Genomic DNA, 21,594 nt, shown 5'->3' with positions numbered 1-21,594 from the left:
ACAGGTTTTCAAAGACTCTTGAGACCATTAACAAAGATTCTTCAACACCAGACACTGTCCATCACCTGCCAATAGTATCCCTGTAGTAAATGTTGGAAATACCATCATGTTATGGGAATACTTCTCAGCAACAAGAATGGGAGGAATGGCTAGACCTGAGGAACAATGAATGCAGCCAAATGCAAAGAGGTCTTTAAAGAAAACCTGCTCCACAGCGCAGAAACTTGGGTGATGATACACCTTTCAGCACCACAGTAACACAAAGCATAAAGCCCCAACAATTCTAAAGAGGCTTCAGGACACATCGACTCAAGTACCCTCGACTGACCCACAGTCATGATTTAATCATCAGATATGGAGGGACCTGAAGATGACAGTTCACAGACATTTCCCATGTAGTCTGACAGAACTTTTGAGAGGATCTGTCAGGAGGAAGGGTATAAAGTGCATAAATCCAGGTGTGCAATGCTTGTAGAGACTGACCCAAGAAGACTCACAGCTGTTTGTGATTCTAATGGAGCTCCTAGAAAATACTGCATTTTGATTTCTAATAAATGTAAAAAACACACAAAGACTTTTTCAATTTACTGTTGATGAGAGCAAACTAAAAAAAAAAAATGCCCATTTTAACCTTTTGAAATAAAATCTGCAGCAGTCAGTGTGCAAAAATTTGAAGGAGTCGCAATGCTTTCTCAAGCAAATTGCAATTAATGACATTTGAATATCCTTTCTGTTAACTTATAGAAATGAAGCAGACTAGTTTGTTCAAGAACTTGTTCAGAAAAATATATAAAGTAGTAGCTCACCCTGGCTCTTAGTGACCTTTACTCTGCTGGTGCATGTTGAATTTTGTCAGTTTGTATCTAAAGCAGCCACTTGCTTTTTATTTTGTTTTCTGCTGCTGAAATTCACCAGCAGAGCACAGAGGGGAAATCAGACCGCAGTCTGTTTTTCTCTGTCCTATCACATCTCATAGCTCCAGCTCAACTATCGAACATCAGCCCGAGTCCTGATTCATGAGCAAAGGTCACACTCTGTTCCAGGGAAAGATCAACCTCCAGAGAGAGCTTTCATATTTACACATATACAAACTTCATCAGAATGTAAAAATCCAAATGTAAAATGCAGGAGTTAAAAAGTCTGTGTGAGTTTGATTTTACAAAGATGTTTTCTGACTTGGGAGTTTCACTGAAATCATAAAAAAGTAAGCAGGCAACAGTTGTTGCTAATTCCTCTAATTTTCAGACATGTTCTAAGTTATAAAATGAAAAGATGTTACTTTTTGAGAATAACACTTGCTGCTGCTTTGTTATAATGAACTTTAGACTAATACCGATGAATAAAAAACAAATCATGTGGCTCTGAGCCATGCTGCAAAATGCAAACATATGAGAGAGAAGCCTTCTTTTGGAGACAAACTGAAAAGGGCAGACAGGCAGTGTTTTCAGTGACTCCAAAAACAAGTCCTGGACTCTGAGATGTTGAAACCTGAACTAACCTCGGACCTGAAGACAAAAGAAAGCATATAGAAGAAACAGTGAGAAAGAAAAAACTTTTGCTGGAACATTTGCTGGAATTCACGGGGTTGTTTGCAACTGAAAAACAAGAACATGTAACATTGGTGTCTGTGTCCACTTAAAAGTTTAGCACATTTTTTAATTTTTTTCTCCTCATTTGCACTTCATTCCTACCTCGTTCTTTCCAGTCCGATTATTTCATTCTCTAGAGACGAAGGAGCAACCCTCCTTCCGGTTGCAGTCTTTGATGAATGATGCCATTACAAAATGGCCTCCACTTTTTCTGGATAAATGAACTGTGCTCGGTGGTGGTGGATGGATCTGCATTGCAGTCATTAATTTGTCAGAGTAGTGATGCAGCACTCACAGGTGTTCAGGTACTTACTGATACATGCTATTAATCCACTGCATCTCCATTACGTAGTATTGGTTCAAAGTCTCTTTTCTGTTTTCTACATTCTGCAACATGCTTCACCTTGAAAGAGTTTCATCCATCCTGTGTTGTTATTGGTCAAACATTAAGATAATTTCAGGTGAATGAGGTTTACATGATCCCTAAAAAATCTTCAACTATTCCCAAGTCTGTGTAGGTTCTTAATCATCCAGGTCATGGTAATCTTAAGAGCTTAAAAAAGGCAACTGGACTTCTTTAAGTTTTTTTGAAGATGTTTCACCTCCTACTAACACGCACTGAGATAGTGAAACCGTTAAAGCGCCACCTGTAACTGGTGTGAAGGCTGAAAAGCTCTGTTTTTTCTGTCACAATCAGAATCAGAAGGTTTTATTGCCATATGGGTGAACAGGTTCACAGCATTAGGAAATTGCTGCAGTACTTCGTGCTTACATAAAAAACAATAAGTATAAAAAGTCAAGTCAAGTCAAGTCAAGTTTATTTATAAAGCACATTTAAAACAACGACGTTGACCAAAGTGCTGTACAAGATCTGTAACCCCAAGGACTATACTAAATAAAAATAAAAATATATAAATAAATAAATAAAATAATAAAATAAAAATAAAATAAAAATAAATAAATAAAAACATTAAGAACAATAAATAACATAAGAAAATTAAAAATTAAAACGTTTAAAACAAGTACCATAAAATACCATAAAACAATCATCTAAAAGGAGGTAGCACTGCAGCCAAATGCCAAGGAAAAGAAATGTGTTTTTAATAGAGATTTAAATGTGTGTATCGTCTGAGCTGTGCGGATATGGAGAGGTTTGTAACATTGTCTTTCTGGCCAAAGACAATGTTACAAATATACAAATTACAAATATACAGAGGTATTAGAACTATAACTATAACACAATATTACAAAATATACAGTGCAGAGAATAATTAAAAGATAAAAGAATGTAAACTATAGTCCAGTAATATGTACATCAGTGCAATCAGACAGGTGCATAAACATAGGGTCATCGGCGTTTGTGGAGGGTGGTGGTAACAGTCTTAGGGTTATTGTTCATGAGTCCAACAGCAGAGGGGAAGAAACTGTTCTTATGGCGGGAGGTTCTGGTCCGAATGGACCGTAGCCTCCTGCCTGAGGGGAGAGGGTCAAAAAGTCTGTGCCCAGGGTGAGAGTGGTCGGCTGTGATCCAACCTGCACGCCCCAGTGTCCTGGAGGTGTACAGGTCTTGGAGAGATGGGAGGTTACAGCCAATCACCTTCCCAGCAGAGTGCACAACGCGCTGTAGTCTCTGTTTGTCCCTAGTGGTGGCTCCAGCGTACCACACAGTGATGGAGGAGGTAAGGATGGACTCAATGATGGCAGTATAGAACTGCACCATGGTCCTTGCTGGCAAGTTGAATTTCTTCAACTGCCGCAGGAAGTACATCCTCTGCTGGGCCTTTTTGACGACAGAGGTGATGGTGGGCTCCCACTTGAGGTCCTGGGTGATGGTAGTTCCCAGGAAGCGAAATGAGTCCACTGTGGTGATGGGGGTGCCAGTCAGGATGATGGAGGGTAGAGGGGCTGTGTTCTTCCTAAAGTCCACTATAATCTCCACAGTCTTCTGGGCGCCCAGACATGTGGTGGCTGTGTTTCTGGCTCTAAAGCTATAAGCAGGGGTAGCTGCTAAACAACCAAAGGGAATGTGTTTAATCAAAACCATTCAACCCCAAGATCTGGACAAATGCCAAAAAGTGGGGCCAGTCATCTTTGATGGAACAGTGTCGCTAACAGGGAATACGGGGGATGAGCAACCCATTAAAATCCTGAGAGATACTGGTGGGTCCCGATCCCTCATTTTGTCCGATATCCTCCCCTTGAATGAGGCTTCCTCCTGTCACACCAGTATTCTGGTACAGGGTGTAGAGATGGGGTATGTCGCTGCTCCCCTGCATCAGGTGTATGTTAATTCCAAGCTAGTCAGCGGATTATGGTAAATGACATAGCTGGGGGAGAGTGCTCCTGATCCCCGAGGTTATAGATACACCAGTGTCAGGGCTGGACGAGTTGTCCAGTAGTCACCTGTCTGTGTCTCCTGCTAACATGCTCACTCAAGCTCAGTCACGCACAAAGGCAGAGGACACTGATTTGGCAAATTCATGTCTGGCATCAGCGTTTGTTGGGGTTGGTGGCTCAAGTGATGGGGATGGTGAGAGTGACTGTGTTAATCAGTTTCTGTTAACAATGATTTATTTTGCCACCTGCTTCCCAGAAGCAGTCCCTCTTTGGAGTATCACTGCTCCCCTGATTGTTTTGACCAAGAATTTTCACCACCTTTGGACTTCCCAAAATAGTCCAGACAGACCACGACACTAACTTTATGTCCCAACTCTTTAAACAGAGTATGAAATCCCTGGGAATCAAGCATGTGGTGTCTAATGCTTATCACCCTGAGAATCAAGGTGTTTTAGAGCGGTGGCACCAGACCCTTAAATCCATGCTCCAGAAATACTGTTTAGATTCTGCCCATCCCTGGCAACAAGAGCAAAACTCCCAGACTTCCAGACTGATGGGCATCAACAATTGCTTCTTTAACATCATTACATATGTCTTTCCTCCTTGGCAGTCTTGTTAACATGCACATGAATACTGCAGACCAGCAAACTGCCATAATGTCTGCTTTTGAAGAGGTGGTCACACTTTCTGATGATTTAATCAAATCATCACTGATTAGCAGTGCCTGGCTCCTAATCACCCTCTAAATTCCCATGGAAGCAGTAATGGGGCACTTAGCTTTTCAGACAGTGCTTCTGCATTTTGGCTTAATTTTTGTCATGTAAATAATGACACAGTACAATGTGTCATGTGTTTTTGTTCTTCTGAGGTTATATACTAAGGACTAGGGTTTTTTTTTTTTAAATCTTCAAATGCGTAAAACCTCAAACAGACTTGATATGGATGTACTTTCTTTTTCATGACTGTATTTCACTCCCACAGACATATTGCAAATCCTTCTGAAGTTCTCTATACTTCTCAACACTTTCAAATCAAACACATCTGTGGTGCTCTTAGTTTAGTTTAGTTTAGTTTATTACTGTTATATACAAGTAACAATCGCACATCTTTAACAACCTCTTCCTTTCCACTCCTTTCCTTATTTTTTTTTTTTGATCAATTATTTTTATTTTAATTATGAATCCACAAATGTGCAAACAATTACAAAAGGAGAGAAATAAGGCACTTAAATATGACTATAGAACATACATGCAACCCCCCAAATCAATCCATGGCGGCCTTTCCACTCCTTTCCTGTGTCCACCACCAAGCCTGCCTGCCTGTCTTCTTTTCTTTTTCCAGAGAATACTTCAAATACCTTGGCAGTTTCCCTCACCAGTTTAGGGATACTTTCCTAGTTCCTGGTAACTTTTCACTACCACTCACAGCCTGTCTCAACTCTTCCCTAAACTTTATGCAACATTCTTCCTTATTCACCTTCCACCATTTAACCCTTAGCTTTGCCTTCACATACTTTCTCTTCTTAGTTTACAGACTCTGCATTCTCCCCTGACACCACATGCAATTTCCTGTATCATTCCAATTGCTGCTTTTGCATAAGACACAGTCCACCTCCATTCTTAAATGTCACTCTGTGTTCCTCTCTGTTCTTGAAATATGTTGATCAACAGCAATTTCCATTTTTTTTGAAAAATCCACTACCATCTGTCTTCTACATTCTTCATTCTACATTCTTCTACATTCCTCTCCTTAATACCATACCTACCCAACACCTCCTGAATATCCTCTGTTCCTTTCATTTACATATCCATTGACGTCTGCTCCAATCACCAGCCTATCCCTCCCGGAGCGGTCTTTGCCACCACATCCATCATATTTCCTTTTTCTCTCCTAGCTGACATCCAACTTGTGGGCCATATGTACTGACAACATTCAAAATCAGATTCACGATCTTGTCTGATCGTCTCAACCTCTAGAACACTGTTCGCACACTTTTCCAACTACTCCATTTCACTTCCTATATACACCATGGTAGAACAGTTTGAAGCTACCTCCAGTGGTCCTGGCCTTGCTTCCCTTCCACCTGGTCTCTTGTACATATAACTACCTTCCGTCTCTCCATCATATCTGCCAGCTTTCTCATTTTCCCAGTCACAATCCCCACATTTAAAGTCTGTACTCTCACCTCTACCCTCCTGGTTTCCCTTCCTCTTTGCTCCCTCCAAATACACCCTTCCTGCTCCTCCTCCTGTATCTTCAGCTAACAATAGCCTACTTTCCACTAGCACACTGCTGGTCAACAGTTGACTTGTCTGATATGGAAATCTTATTATTGATCTGTATGTTTGATTTCGCAAATGCCAGTTGCCCATCCTGATGCAACCATTCCCATTTATCTGGGCTTAGACTAGGAGTAATACTGGATGGTGCCCCCTCTTGGCTGGGTTCTCCACTGTAGCAAATAGTTTTAGAAGTCAGTCTAGCCAAGCTTTTACTGCTACTGTACATCAAATATAAAATCATGATTTTTCCCTTGCCCTTCTTATTAATGACACCAGGATCAAGAAAACCTGTTGTACTTCCAACAGAAATGTAAGATTTTTAATTTATATTTTGTCCTAAACATTAATTCTAAAAACAACTTTTTTCAATAAGATGAACTGCTGCAGCTGAAGTATTTCCTCTTCCTTAAGAATCTCTCCATCTTGATAGAGGTTTGTGAGAATTTAATTATTAAGTATCATGGCCAAGCAGTGCTGCTGTTGTTAAATAGGAAATTGGTTTGATAATTGGGGGCTTACAGGCTATCACATTCACAACACTACACTGCCTCTCCAATAGGAGAGCTGATTACCAGGTTATGTATTACAGGCCTCTAGAGTATTTCATTTTCTTCATGTTTCCCCAGACCTGGCTCAGAGTGCAGTTTAGTGCCAGGAATTAGAGCGAGGGTGGAAAGCTTGTTTCAGTAAAGAATCCCTCCACACAGCAGGAAAAACCCTGTAAGTGATAAATTTATTTCCAAATGGGATACTGAAAAAGAGAGAAGACATCAGCTGAGGATCATCTGACTGACAGACTCCCTCACTATATAGATAGTGTGTGAATGTGTGTGGCTGATTTCCACATAGTGGCGTTAACTCAGGTCATTCCATTTTATGCTGTTAAAGTATATTATATGGTATGGTATGTGTCACGGCATGTGTGAGCTGACTGTGTGGCGTGTGTGGAGGTGAAGACCCAAATGCTGGACTCAGGAGCGGGCAGTGATGTATTAACAAAATAAGCCTTTATTATGGCTGATAAGCAAGTGAACAAAAGGCAGGTTACAAAACTAAGGCAAACTAAACTGGGGCAACTAACTAAGAACACTAGCAGCACAGGGGAACACAAGAACAGAGCACAGCCACAACGACAACAAGAATCTGACAAGAGATAAGGAGAAGACTGAGACAATAAATACACAGAAAGACAATAGAGGAACCGGCAACAGGTGAGGGGCACAGGTGATCAGAATACACTAATGAGACACAGGAAGCAAAAATAAACTTAAAGCACAGGAACTGTCAAAATAAAACAGGAAGTGACCAAACATGACACAACGAAGACTTGACATATGGGGAGGCTGGCATACAGAGGGAATCTAAATATATAACTAAACGGGGAAGACACAGACACCAGAAACACAAACACTGAAGACTAGACCCAGGAGGGATAACATAGACACTGGAACACAAGAACACGGGGAAGACAAGAACAAGGGAATCAGGAACTAAATAACTATAACAGAAAACTATAATAAACTAAGAACCTAAACCATGAGCAAACTTAGAAACACAACTACAGAAATTAGACTTCAACAGACTTCATCTACAAAAACATAAAACACTGACCATGACAGTATGTCATGCTACATAACATTATTTATTTATTTAATCTTTATTTATGCGGCTAGTCCCATTGAGACTCAGTGTCTTCTTTACAAGAGAGACCTGTTTCAAGAAACATAATAAATATTCAACAATAAAATAGAAACAATAAATAGTGAATAAAATGCCAAATGTTTACACAGTCATATTAAAACAAGAACAAGTTCCCAGGAAAGATTTCACAAAATTGTTTATACATTTTTTAAAGTCAACGAGCAAAATCATTTGGGGGAGCTGCAAATCCTTCTGTAGTGTATTCCATCACGATGTGGCAGAAAAGGAAAAACCCTTTTTTCCAATCTCTGTACGAAATGACGAAAGTAATAAAATCCAGAGAAAGCAGATTATGACTTATCTGTTTACATGACATGCAATCTGATAAATAAGAAGGAAGTAAGTAGATTTATAGATAAAAGGAAACCAATAAACCATCCTGCATGAGGTCAATGAAGACTAGTTGACCAGTGAATATAAAGTACAGTGGTGTGTTAGGGATTTATAGCCAGTTATAAATCTTAATGTCCCATGATAAACAGTCCAACAGACGTAGAGAATGAGCAGGGGCGTTCATGTAAATTATGTCACCATAGTTCAGGTGACGTAAAAAAGGGGCATCAACAAGTCTTTTCCTTGCAGTAAAAGAGAAATATGATCTGTTTCTGAAAAAGAAACCCAGTTTCAGCCTCAGTTTCTTTAACAGTTGGTCAATATGTGACTTAAAGAAAAGACTGTCATCGATCACAGTACCTAAATATTTATATGAGGCCACAGTTTCAATAATAGTACCTTGAAATGATACAAGTGAGGGAAGTACTGCTGGCCCCCTCTTTCTATTTGAAAACAACATGACCTCGTTTTTTCTGTATTTAAAACCAACCTGAGCTGAAACAGCTGTGACCGAATACTGCTGAAAGCTAACTGCAAGTTTTCGAAAACCATGTCAATCGTACGAGCACAGCAATAAATAATTGTGTCATCTGCATAAAAATGGGCAGAGATTATGGCACACTGTGTTAGATTACATTCATGTTACGTTACCAACATTAAAACCACTTGCCTGGTATTGTGTAGGTCATCCTTGTGTTCCCAGAACTGGTCAGTATCAGGGAATACTACTGCTGTTAAGGGGCATTTGAGATTAGCTACAGTGTTTAGCGGTACGTACTAAAGTGACTTCTGCTCAGAGTAGGAGTGTCACAATAGTCCAGTCCAGTCCAGTCCAATTTTATTAGAGCATTAAAAAAAAACCAAACAAACAAACAAAAAAAAAGACAACAGAGTTTGACAAAGTGCTGTACAAAGCACCAAAACACCACACTGAAAAACAATAAAACATCAAAAATAAATACAAGGTAAAAACACCCAGCTCTCATTCCGAGTTAAAAGCCAAGGAGTAAAAATATATTTTAAGATGTGTTTTAAAACAGGCTAAGAGTGGGACCAGATCTTTCCAAAGTTCAGGTGCTATACCTGAAAAAGATCAGTTACCCCTAGTTTTCAGTCATGTTTCTGGGACTACCAGGAGCAGCCTGTCCATAGACCTCAGTGACCTCAAGGAGACGTACGGAGTCAGCAGTTCAGATATTTACAGTAAGGTGGATATTTAAGGTGGTGCTGATCCATTAAAAGATTTAAAAACAAATAATGAAATCTTAAAATCTTCCTCTACATCCCGGTTCCCTCCCAAGTGGAGGGAGACCAGGATGGGGGAAGTGTGCTTGAATTTACAAGTATCAGTTAAAAGACTAGCAGCAGCATTTTAGACTAACTGCTGGCAAGCAAGGTAAGCATTGTTAAGGCCAGTGTAAAGTGCATTACAGTAGTTCAGACACATTGTGACAAAAGCCCCATAAGACATTAAAAATGGGAAAAAAAAATTAAATAATGCAGATCTGACCTTCCTCTATGAGAGGAACAGCAGACACCAGTGGGTCTGAACACAATGACCTGAATCTTACTTTCATTGAAATTTTAACAATTTAAGGCCATCCATTCTGTGATGTCCTGCAGACACTCCAGTGGTTGTTTACATCATTTATTTTTATTGGTATATAAATTTTGGTGTCATTTGCATACAAATGATATGCTAGGCCATTTTTTTTTTTTGTTATATCAACCCCAGGGGGAGAAGACAAAGAGAGAAAAGGACTGGCCAAAGAATTGAAACTTGTGGGACTTCACATGGCAGAAAAGCTGAAGAAGATACAGTCATCAGGATGAACTGAAAATATTGTCTGTGATAAATAAACAACAGTCAGATCTAAAAACACAAGAATGGCAAAGTCAGTAATTCCTAAAAGATCATTAATAATTCTTAAACGTGCTGATTCAGTGCTGTGGCGAGTTTTAAAACCAGACAGTAAAACATCTAGAATCCTATAAAACTCTAAAAATAACCCTATTTTTAGATCTTCTCTCAAAATGCAATTGAGCCCACCCACCAGTTTAATTTAGTGTACTCTGTGATGCACATCTGCAGGTGGAGTTGTTAAAAGCCTAACAGACAAGTTTTTGCTGTTCCAAAAAGCAACTCACTGCTCCATCTTGCAGTAACTTTTTACTGGTCAATGGGAAAGTTTCTCTGATGCCACAAAAACAAATAAAAACATTTTTCCAGTGTGAGAAAAATAAAATTTATGTTTTGATTTCAAAGGGGAAAAAAATAAATATAATTTGTTTGACATTATATGGATTTGGAGTACTAAAAAATGTTAATAAATAGATCTGACTCAATATAATAATAATAATAATAATAATAATAATAATAATAATAATAATGTTTATTATTATTTTTATTATTATTATTATCTTTTATTATTAGTAGTACTATTTTTTCTATTATTATTACTTTTATTATTAGTATTACTATTATCACTGTTACATAACATCATTGTCTATGTTGTACACAAGCAAAGTTATATCGGAAACATACAGGAACAGATTGCATTTTGTTAGCAAACAAAACATGACAACATTATAAACAGCCCTCTTTTGTATATGAGAGAAAAAACACACAATATAGTGGTGAAGTTTTTCACTAAAAAAATGTTTCATCACAGACGGAAATGTATCTTGTGAGTTGCCAAACCAAAAAAAAAAGAACCCATGCTTGTCTTTTGTGATATAGAATGTCACCCAATGCTCCCCAGGTAAGGTAGCTGGGTCCGTGTTCATTATGCTTATGCATGGAAATGTATAGATAGTCTTTGTTGGGAGCTGGTCACACGCTAAGACACCCAGAAAATGTGTCCACTTAATAATTCTTCTTTTAACAGTGCTGTTAATTCTACAGTAGTCCTGTTGACTTTTTAGTAGTAGTCCAAACATCTCTGTCTCGTCTTTATTAATATTTCAGTAACTGAATCCAAAACAGAATCCAAATAGGATATATTGTACGATCCAGAGGATTTGTGAAACGGGTTTCAGTGTCTTATGTTGCCCATTTTAATTAATGACACATTCTCTGAATGCCCTTCATTGAATCCCAGGCTGAAGCAGAATAATCTGTAACCTGCACCAAAATCCTCATGAGTTATAGCCGATGACCTGTCCTTTAGGTGGCACCCTGTGGTCTATGGGTATTCATCATTAGCATGCTGTAGAGCCTTAATGTGTCCCAGCCTGAAACTAGGTGAGACTTTCATCTTTTTTACAAATATGTTTTCTGACACAATCTTAATGCGGTATTATGCATTCTGACCAGCCATGAGATGAAATTCATGTTTTTTATTAATTGTATTATGAATTTTAGAGATAAGCTAACACCATTAAGCAGCACTTATTCAAGAGAGTCTTTATCATTTAAGAAAATGAAGAATTCCAGAGTTCCACTTGGTTATTGCAGATACTGGAGATATTTTAATAACTGTGCATTTTTCAGTGGACATCTGTGTGTATGGTACGGTGAACACGATGACTTCTGTTTTCAGACATTTAATTATCCTGACAGGCTCTGGATGAGTGCCATAATTGTTTAGCCTCAGAATATGTTTTTTGATCATACCCTGAAGCACCTCACTGATGCTCCTGTCCCTTTAACTTGCTGTCTCCCTCTGACATCTCTTCTTGCTTTGACAGCTTTATTGGCAGTTGGTTTACATTCATTAGAGGCACTTGTGACGCACATATCTTAGGGGAGGTCTTTTTGTTGGTCTGTTAGTGTGCACCAACAATTTATTCCCTTCTTGTTTTCCAAAGTTAACATTTCTCACATCGTTTGAAACTACATAACTCACAATACCTGTGGCAGCTGATTCCAGATGAGACTTGGCAATAATAAACCCTTTTTTTAACAGCAGTACAGCAAACCTAAATAGAGCAAGGTGAAACAAGATCATCAAGAAACTCATGGAGACAGCAGTGCTGAAATACATCACTTTGGATTGAGCAGTATAAAGCTGCTGTTGGCAAGACCAGAAAACCGGGTTTAAGCAGAAATGCACCAAAGCCCAAGAAGCAGCTTTTGGGAATGTCACCATAACTAAAAGACCTCTCAGGTGTTTGGAAGGCATAGCCTGCTGTGATTAAGGACAAGAATGGAAAGCTCCTGCTGACCAAAGAAGAGCAAGATGTTTGCTGGGTCGAACACTTCTGTGAAAGACTGAACCAGCATGTATGACTTCAATCAAAGAGGTGCAAGAACTACTGCATGTGGAGAAAGGTGATATTTTCGAGCAAAAAGTCCACTGGCGATTAAAATGCAAAAGATAAAGAGACAACTGATAAGGACAAAATCCAGTCAGAGCCGTGATATTTGTAAGCATGCTGACAAGACTATTCAATGAATGTTGGCGAACAAACCATCCCAAAGACTGGGAAAGGCAACAACATGGAATACACAAACTGGCAAGGCATCACCTTGCTTGCAATCCTGGGGAATGTGTTCTGTGCTGTTGTCTTACGACAACTGCAAGCTGCTGCTGATGAACACCTGTGTGAAGAACAGGCAGGTTTTCAGCAAGGACGATTATGCATCGACCAAATATTCACCTTGAGGATGATCATCGAGTGGTGCAGAAATACATACAGCCTCTTTCCATCAACTTGACTGACTTCAAAAAGGCCTTCAGTAGCATCCACAGGGAGTCCCTCTGGAACATTCTCCACCTGTACAGCACCCTGCAAAAGTTCATTTTGGTCTTTAAGTTTCCCAAATGTAGTACAACCACAGAAAGAGTCAGATGGTGGAGATGAAGCATAGAAAAACTCAGATCTCAAACAATTAGCTGTATCTGACCAGGATGACTGAGTTCACAGCTGTAGCATAACTCTTTTTAATGTGGTTTGCTGTTTCCTCAGACAGATCTGGGGGCAAAAATGTGTCTTACAAGTCATGAGGTTGTGGAGGTGGAGGAGTGGTCTGAGGGAGAGACTCAGGGGACCCCACAATGCAATGGGTGTTGTCTGTTAAAAAAAAAAAAAAAAAAAAGGCCATACATCCTCTTTTTTTAAATGTGCTGTCATCTCTCACACACAGCCCCCCCCCTTCAGTTTTCAAGGCCTCTGGCCTGTCTTTACACATGCTCAGAATAATAAAGTCATCACCAGACCGGTTGAAATGATGTGCCTCCACACAGTACAGCCTACAAAATTAAAAAAAGGCTCACCCTCACCTAAATCTACACACAGCATAACTTTCCCATCTCTATATTTAACTGAATAGACATACGCACTCCAATGTTCTAACTTAAATTCAGGATTTGTAGTGGCAAGCCTCTTCACTTTTATTATCAGAAGTGTTTTCTTTTGTTTTTTGTTTCATTTTGTTTTTCACTTTGTAGTTCGACTGGCCAATTTTTGCTGATCAGCTGGCCCATTTTACCCAAACACTGCTCATCTAAAAAAATGTGGGACAGCTGATGTTTCAAAAGCTGTACAGCCTGAACAGTTATATTTTTTACATCAATGCAAAAAAAACCAAAAAAACACTTGTTGCTATTCATAAGAACACAGTTAAATGTCACACTTTTTTGTGTCCCAGGTGATTAACAAAATCGTGGCCTAGTTTATCACAGTTCACCATATACCACAAGTCAGTATCAGAGAATAAGAAAGGCTTGATGTTATACCCTAAGTGTAGTATTTTTTGTATGAGTATCTTCAAAAATACTGCATTGTTGTGTTGAAGGAAAAAAATTGAAAAATATATGAAGAAAAATGTGTATCCTGAAGCTACGAGGCCTCAACAATTAACACTGTGCAACGCTGCATAATGTAGCTTTATGTTTTGTGGCACAACAGCTTATTTTGATTATGCCAAATTGGACATCTCTGAAACTGTCTTGAGGGACAAGCCAAAATCTTAGAAAAGATTCTGCATGTGTCTTACCTATAATACTAAAATTGTTATCCACCTCATCACGTGTTAATATGGGCTGCTTTATAGTTGTCATAGAATAGAATAGAATAGAATAGAATGCCTTTATTGTCATTATACAGGATGTACAATGAGATTGGAGGGCCACTCCTGTTCAGTGCCATGTAACAGAAAATCAAACTCTCTAAAATGAAAATATTATAATCTAGTATGATCAAAATAATCAAGAGATATACAGAAATAAACAATGTGTAAAATATACAAAAAATAGAATGTATAAAAATATATACATACATTGGTGCATCTGTAGACTTGTTAGTAATAATATTTTGCACAGGAGACAGGCCTTTCATTTGTGGATGAATATGTGTTTGAACAAGGTTTTGGAAAAGTGATTACCTGCCAACTGTCACAGTTTTAACCCGCTGGGGTCGACGAACACGCCGGCGCGTCCAAATGACATTGTCAGTTTAAGATAACATGCACCTGATAGTGTACAGCAGCATTTGTGTTAATTCTATGCAAACACAGAATACTATTGCAGAATATAGATTACAGATTATGAGGAAGGTTCAAATAAGGTCATTTAACTACAATGAGATTGCTCATTATTTCTTCAGTGTTTATACTCTAAGAGTAAAAGGAGTAACATTAACAAGAAAAAAAATTGATATTTATGATAAAGTGAAAATTTTGAGGAGGAACTGGGTTGTTCAGCACTGAGGTGCTGATGAATGAACAAAAATGGCTTAACCCTCTGGAGTCAACAGACGTGCCGGCTGCTGTGTTATTTAAGATGATGTAGCAGCAAGACATAGAGTTGCTGAGTCTTTGTTTCAACCTGTGTCTAAAGTGCAGTCTTCAAACTTTATAAAGGTTTTTAACTCATGTTGATAGACTAACTTAAACCTCACTTATGAGAAATAATTATAATTATGAAAGTTCTATGAGTGACAGAGGTGTAAGAGAGACAGCAATATAATTGCAAATTTTGAAATGTGAGAGATTTGTGACATTTTGTGTCTAGTTTAGTGTGTTTAGTGTGTAGCAGGTGCTAGTCAAAAAGCCACCAAAAGCAGACTCAAATGTAAATGCTGTCTCCACGTGTACAAACAGGAGGAGTGGCACACCTGGAAGTGTCAGTCTTGAGTGCCCCTCTGTCATGGTGGACACAAACTGTTTTTTTTGGAGTGGCACAAATAATTTGTGTGGCATCTTAATGTGACACCTGATTGTTCTTTAAATAGTTATACAAAAAAAAAAAAAAACGAGGCATTTTGCATTAAAATGCAGGCAATGCCTCGTGTTTTTTTTAAGTTATGAAAAACGCTCATTAAACATGTTTGTGGATTTTACAGAAAAAATCATTTTCTGACTTTATGATTTTTTTTAGCTCTAATGTGTTAATACAGTATGTCAAAATGAAAAAAAAAAAAAAAACTGTACAGTCACATGTGAGGTTATGCTGAAAAAAATTATACCAAGCAAGGCAAGGTAGTATTTAAGATGAAATAAAAAGGTAAAATCAAAAGCATTCAAAATAAAAAATAAAAAAAATTGACCCTAAACCCCAGAGGGGTAAAGCTGAAATATACTCACCTCTTCTCCTGTTGTTTTCCTCCTCAGTTCGTATCATCAGGAGTCGACAGTGGTGTGAGATGACTCCATGCTTGGATGATGAAGACTGCAATCTCCTGGTCAATCAGTCAGGCTGGACCTGCACTCAGCCAGGAGGCCGAGTGAAAACCACCACGGTGAGAACTCAACCTTAGATGACAAATAGAAACATGCTTCCACTGAAAATATGTTAGGAAATTGATTTAATTGATTTAACTGCAAGTGTGAACAGACAGTATAGAAGCAAAATCTGCTGCAGTGTCCAAACAGTATCATATCATATTTCTGCATATTTTGTATATTTTTTTGTGGCACTGTGAATTACAAATTTTTGGTGAGTGCCATTCATGTTCACATAACTTGTACGAATGAAGAAAAAGAGCTTAAATGAATGGAAATAAACAACAAACAAATTAATGATTTTGTTATGATTTGAAACAAAAACTGCTCTACAGAACTCAAACAATATTGTGAGGGAAATTTTTGGGTCAATTTTAAGAACGTGTTAGCTTTTTTCAGTCTTTTTTTCTTATTTTTTTTGTCCTTTGATTTACTGTATTCATTTTTGAATATAATGTTGTAATCATTGTATCTTTATTAATTCAAGTTACAAATCTTGTTTTTTTTTCTTCCATTTTTTATTTATTCATTGTTGAAAAAATAGCAGTTTTATTTAAATTCATTGACTCAATTTAACTTTCTATATTTAGTATTTATTTGCTCACTGGGTTAGATGGTGCAGTTGTTACAGATTGTTCTGCCTTCCCTCAGTTGTATAGTGTGTGGAGTGTTTATCGGTGCAGGCTGCTTGTGAAGGAGGAACTTTTTTTTCACCCAGCTGTGATGTCATCCAACAGATGTGAATTGGATTTTTTTTTCTGTTTACTTTTTTTTTCCTCTGTTTTTTTTTCTCTGGCATTTAAAATCCCCTACAGTTCATCAACAGTTCATTCAGATAACTCCATGAAAAATAGAGCTTCAAGTTCACAATCTTTTCAAAAAGCCATTTTGAGAATTATATTATTGGTTCTTCAACCAGAAACTGAAAAAAATGACAATGATAATGAGTTGAAAAGGGAAAATTTTTTATCTTAATGTCACTTAATTATTTCTAATTTCTAATTATTTCTAATCAAGATCTAAATTTAAAATCGGTTTAATAACATCTTCATATAAAGAGGCTGCTGTTCTTTGCCGGTGTGTGTGTGTGTGTGTGTGGGTGTGTGTGTGTGTCGGCAATGGCGGCATCTGTTCCACAAAAACTTTGGCAACCTAGGATTTTCAAATTCCCACATAGATGCAGCTACAAAAAATCTTGAACGAGTTTGAATCTGTCAGATTGACATCAAGGCAAAGGTCAGAGGTCAATTTTTCTGAAAACTTGTGAATTTAATGGGACTTTAGCCAGTGTCATGTATTCATGTGAGCAGAGCCTCCTCCCCGATGCTCACAAATGTACAGCTCAGTGGACTATTAAGTCTCATAATTCATGTAGTCATTGTTTATTTATTTATTTTAGTCTTACCTTGTGCAGTGTTACATGCAAAAAGCTGAATAAAAATATGATTGTTTATACATGGGTGAAAAATTTAGCTTTAAATCAATTACTTCTAGTTTACATGACAAAAAAAAAAATCACATCAACTGCTGAAAGATGAGTGTAAACAGTCTGCTATCAGAGCTGACAGTTTCCACTTGCATTTCTTACAGCTGGCCATCAAACCTTGCTTTGTTTTTCTTTCTGGTTTTCTCGTTCTGCTTTGAGATCCTTCACTGAAAATGTACTCTGCACACCCTTGTTTGACTGTGTTCGAGCATATTCGGACACACAAAATGCATTTTTATTTCTAGTGAACACCATTCTTCAACCCTGAAAAAAACATTAAAAATTAAACTTGGTTTCATTCAGCTTACTTCACTTCCAACTCTAACTCTACTACTACCCGCTGCAGACACCATTCAAACTTTAAAACAATGTTAAGACATTCAACTATTACTCACATGCATTTTTTTCAATGTCTTGTATGGGCAGTTTTCAGGGTATTTTCAGCCTCTTTCAGAGTTTATAATGGATGTGTATTGCATGGAACATTGCTGGTCAGTGGGAGAAATCCAAAGATTCATCTGAAAGTTCTGTGTTTCAACTGCTGCTGAGCCCACAATTTTCACTGTATAGGTGTCATTTTATATTCAGGTCATGGGAAAATTTCTTCTCTCAGAGCTCACAGATACACAGATAACAGAAGGAGTACCTTCTGAAACACAGAGAGACATTGTCTTTTGAGTGAGGACTTTCCATAAAAAGCAGAAAAACACCTTTTTAAAAAAAAATAAAAAGAGGTCCTTTTACCACATATTTGAGACCAAGAACATGAAAACAATACTACTGGGCTGGACAAGTCACTGGGACTACACAGTTTGAAAGCATTTTGATAGCAGTTATGGTCTTGAATAGGTGTGTTTGTCCAAAATTTTACAGGAATATACCCCAGAGTGGCAGAGAGTGAAGATGACATCATCATGGAAACAGTAAATGCATCTCAGCTGAAAGCTGTGGGCAGTTATTATCAGTTGATCAATTTAATTTTATTGGAATTAAAGATCATTCAGGTTGACACTTACTTACACTTAAGGCTTTTTAATTATTGCTTTTTTAATAGTGGATTTCTCTTCAGCAGGCAGGTGTTTCAAATGTGGAGACAGTTGTGTCGGCTGATGACCTTCAGATTATTGAATGAGATCTTATCTGACTGAATAGAACTGAAACTGTTTCATGTAAGCTGCCTGTCTAAAGTGGATTCTCCCACATTTCGACTCATTTCAACTTGTCTGTGTTGTTAGAATCACTTTAAAGCATAGGATATAAAACACAGATTTTTTTTTTACATAAAACCCAAAGAAAGTTATAGCTTAAAAGCCATTTCAGCTGAATTGAATTTATTTCTCTCTGACACACACACACACACACACACACACACTCGCACTGACACATGCACATGCACACACACACACACAAGCTTATAGGAGGCATTAGATAAAGATCAGTATGAAGTCTTTAAAGCATGTGAACTTGCATTCAATGATCTTTGATTCTACTCTTTTCTTGTCACATTTTTTTTTTTAAACCCATTGGTATCAAACTCTTAAGCCAATTTCAAGCCTTCCATGTTTAACCTTTTTGATGCAGCCTTCTGCAATTATAATTTGCTTTCAGTTTTTTTCTAGTTAGTAATGTCTAAGTTTTCCATCAAATTGCAGATAAAATGTGGACTCTCTTCTTAGGAAATAAACTTCAACTTTCAGTTGTTTTTCAAATTTCCTTGCAGGACAACAATCCTCTGCATTTCAGTAGCTTCAGCCAAGATTCAGCAATTATAGCAGTTCAATTAAAAAGAAAAGTCAGCTTTCAGCATTCACTCTGTATTTTCTTCAGGAAATTGTTGTTGCTGAAAAATTATTATTATTAATGCCTATTTTAAATTCCTAATTTATTATTAATGTGAATACTCTTTGAGCATTTGTACTTGTATTTTTTGTGTTTCTAGTTTTTGTTTTTATATTTAGGTTTTTATGACATTTTTCCAAATGAATGATGTCACCTAATGCAGAATTTGAGCTCTGTTATTTTTCTGATGTTTTTTCTATTCCAGCTCTTTTTGTCTACCAACACATTTTATAAACTCCAAGGAGTTACTAAAAACTGTAAATTCAAATTGTAAATGTTTCTGCCATTCTTAGTGTTATCATACTGAAAATATATGTACTGCTCAGTAAAATCTGTGCTTACAGTGAGCCACAGTCTTTTCCTGGAAGGATATTATTGCATCCATATATTAGAAATCTATATACTAGAAATTCTCAGCATACTTTTACTCAGATTGAATTATTGGGTACATTTGTGCCCTAATAAAGCCACTTTATTAAATACATCTTTAGCTACTGTATTTGGTGCACTTGTTATGGTGTCATTAGATACCCTTCTGATCATTTTATTAGGTACACCTGAAGTCACCTTGGTTGGTACAACAATGGTCACTTTATTATGGCCTTCCTATTAGGTACACCTTTAGCCATTTCATTAGGCAGATTTGGGGTTATTTTATTACATACACTTTTTGGCAGTTTTATCAGGTACACCTGTTCACCTAATAAAGTACCCCAACATTTCTTAATTGTAATGCACTTCAGATCCATGCTCCTGGGAAAATTATTTAGGTCCTAAACACTTTTGATGTCCTTCAGTTCCTGGTTATGCATGTCCACAGGCAACAAAATCTCTGTGACACTCTCCTTCCCTTACATTTGGGCTTTGCTTTTCTTCATCACTAGTATGAAGTAATCCACTTAGTGAGATAAGGTAAGATAGGAATTTCTAAACCAAAACAAGGAAATAAGGTCTCCACATGTATGGCATCTCTTCCTCTGAGGTTCTGTTCTTTTAGCTACGACTAATTTCTTTATATTTTCCAGAAAATAGGTGCTGCCATTTACTGAAACATGCAAATATACACAGAAATGCAATGTATAAGGTTCAAACAGAGGTTGAAAGTAAATATTTGCTCTGACCACCTTGAATCTTAAATGCAGCCTGAACTCTCTTAGGCAGCTTTCTTTTCATTTCTTTAAGTAGTCTTCAGGAATAGTTCTCCAGGCTTCTTAAAGGACACTCAAGGCTCTTCTTTAGATGTTGGCTGCCTTTTGTTCCGTTCTCTGTTAAGAGAATCAATAATCATGAGGTCTGTGCTCTGGGGAAGTCAATCCGTAACTGACAGTATTCCGCTGTATGTTTTTCTATCCAAGCATTGGCAGTGTGTTTGGGACTTTTCTGAGCTCATAATTCCATGAATTTTGACAAGCTCTCCAACACCACCGGCTAAAATGCAGCCCCAAACCATGACAGAGTTTCCACTATGTTTGACAGACAGCTGTAGATACTCACTGTTATACCTCTCTCCTGACCTCCTCCATACATATTAATGACAATTTGAGAATAAATTTCCACTTTTGATTCATCACTCCATAAATCCCATTGTTAAGCGCCTTTTTAAAAAATAATTCATAGTTCATTGTTAAGTGGTCAAAGTTTTTGTGAAGAAAGCACCATCTCCTGGTGACACTCTGCAATTGAGTTATAGTGGAAAGTAGATACACCCCAGGAGAAGGAGGGGGTCCACCTGCAACCGGCTCAGCCTTTTATGCTTTTTAAATTGTTTTAAAACTCACAAAAAATCATTAAAATCCCTCCCATTCAAGTTAATGAGAAGGCCAGAGTACAAAGACAAACTGTCACAGTGGGCAATGCACAAAAGTTTTAATTAAAAAAAAGTTCTTTTCAACCTGCCGATGTGCCTACTATTTTATTCTACGGTCATCATACTGCATTACCCCCAAATAATGGGAAAATTCATCTTCTTTCCAATAAGGTCTACCTGAAAGCCAACAGATGTAATAGTTTTGAACTGAGGCATTTGAGTGAAACGAGTGCCTTGTACTGTAACTGCATAATAAAATTCCATTACAGCTTCATTAAGGAATTTTGGTGAAAAGCTGAAACAACCTCCGTTTTTATCTTGCTCCAGAACACATTTTAGGAGCTAATGCTAAATAGGCTGCATTGCTACAGCTGGGACTTTTGTGAGTACAACAATCATACAAACTACATTCACAGCCAGATCCACAGTGTATTTTAATGTATTTTAAAGTACATATTTTTCTTTCGGATGAGAGGTGAAATGTCTTCAAGAAACAAAAAGAAGTCCAGTCACTGTTTTTCAAGCTCCAGAGACCTGGATGACCTGGATGACTG

General features: G+C 37.6%; 1 protein-coding gene across 2 annotated transcripts in view; it reads left to right on the top strand.

Moving 5' to 3' along the window:
- The window catches only part of LOC115781172 (chemokine-like protein TAFA-5), a 95,025-nt gene that overhangs the window by 41,006 nt on the left and 32,425 nt on the right, over window positions 1–21,594 (top strand). For both annotated transcript variants that reach the window (XM_030730667.1, XM_030730666.1), the window contains exon 3: window positions 15,798–15,925. In XM_030730667.1, coding sequence (XP_030586527.1) covers window positions 15,798–15,925 — 128 coding nt within the window. The remainder of the gene's footprint in view (window positions 1–15,797; window positions 15,926–21,594) is intronic.

The sequence above is a fragment of the Archocentrus centrarchus genome, chromosome 6 (genome assembly GCF_007364275.1).
Source record: "Archocentrus centrarchus isolate MPI-CPG fArcCen1 chromosome 6, fArcCen1, whole genome shotgun sequence".
NCBI lineage: Eukaryota > Metazoa > Chordata > Actinopteri > Cichliformes > Cichlidae > Archocentrus > Archocentrus centrarchus.
Note: the sequence above shows the minus strand (reverse complement) of the source record. Positions and strands in the feature narration are given on the sequence as shown.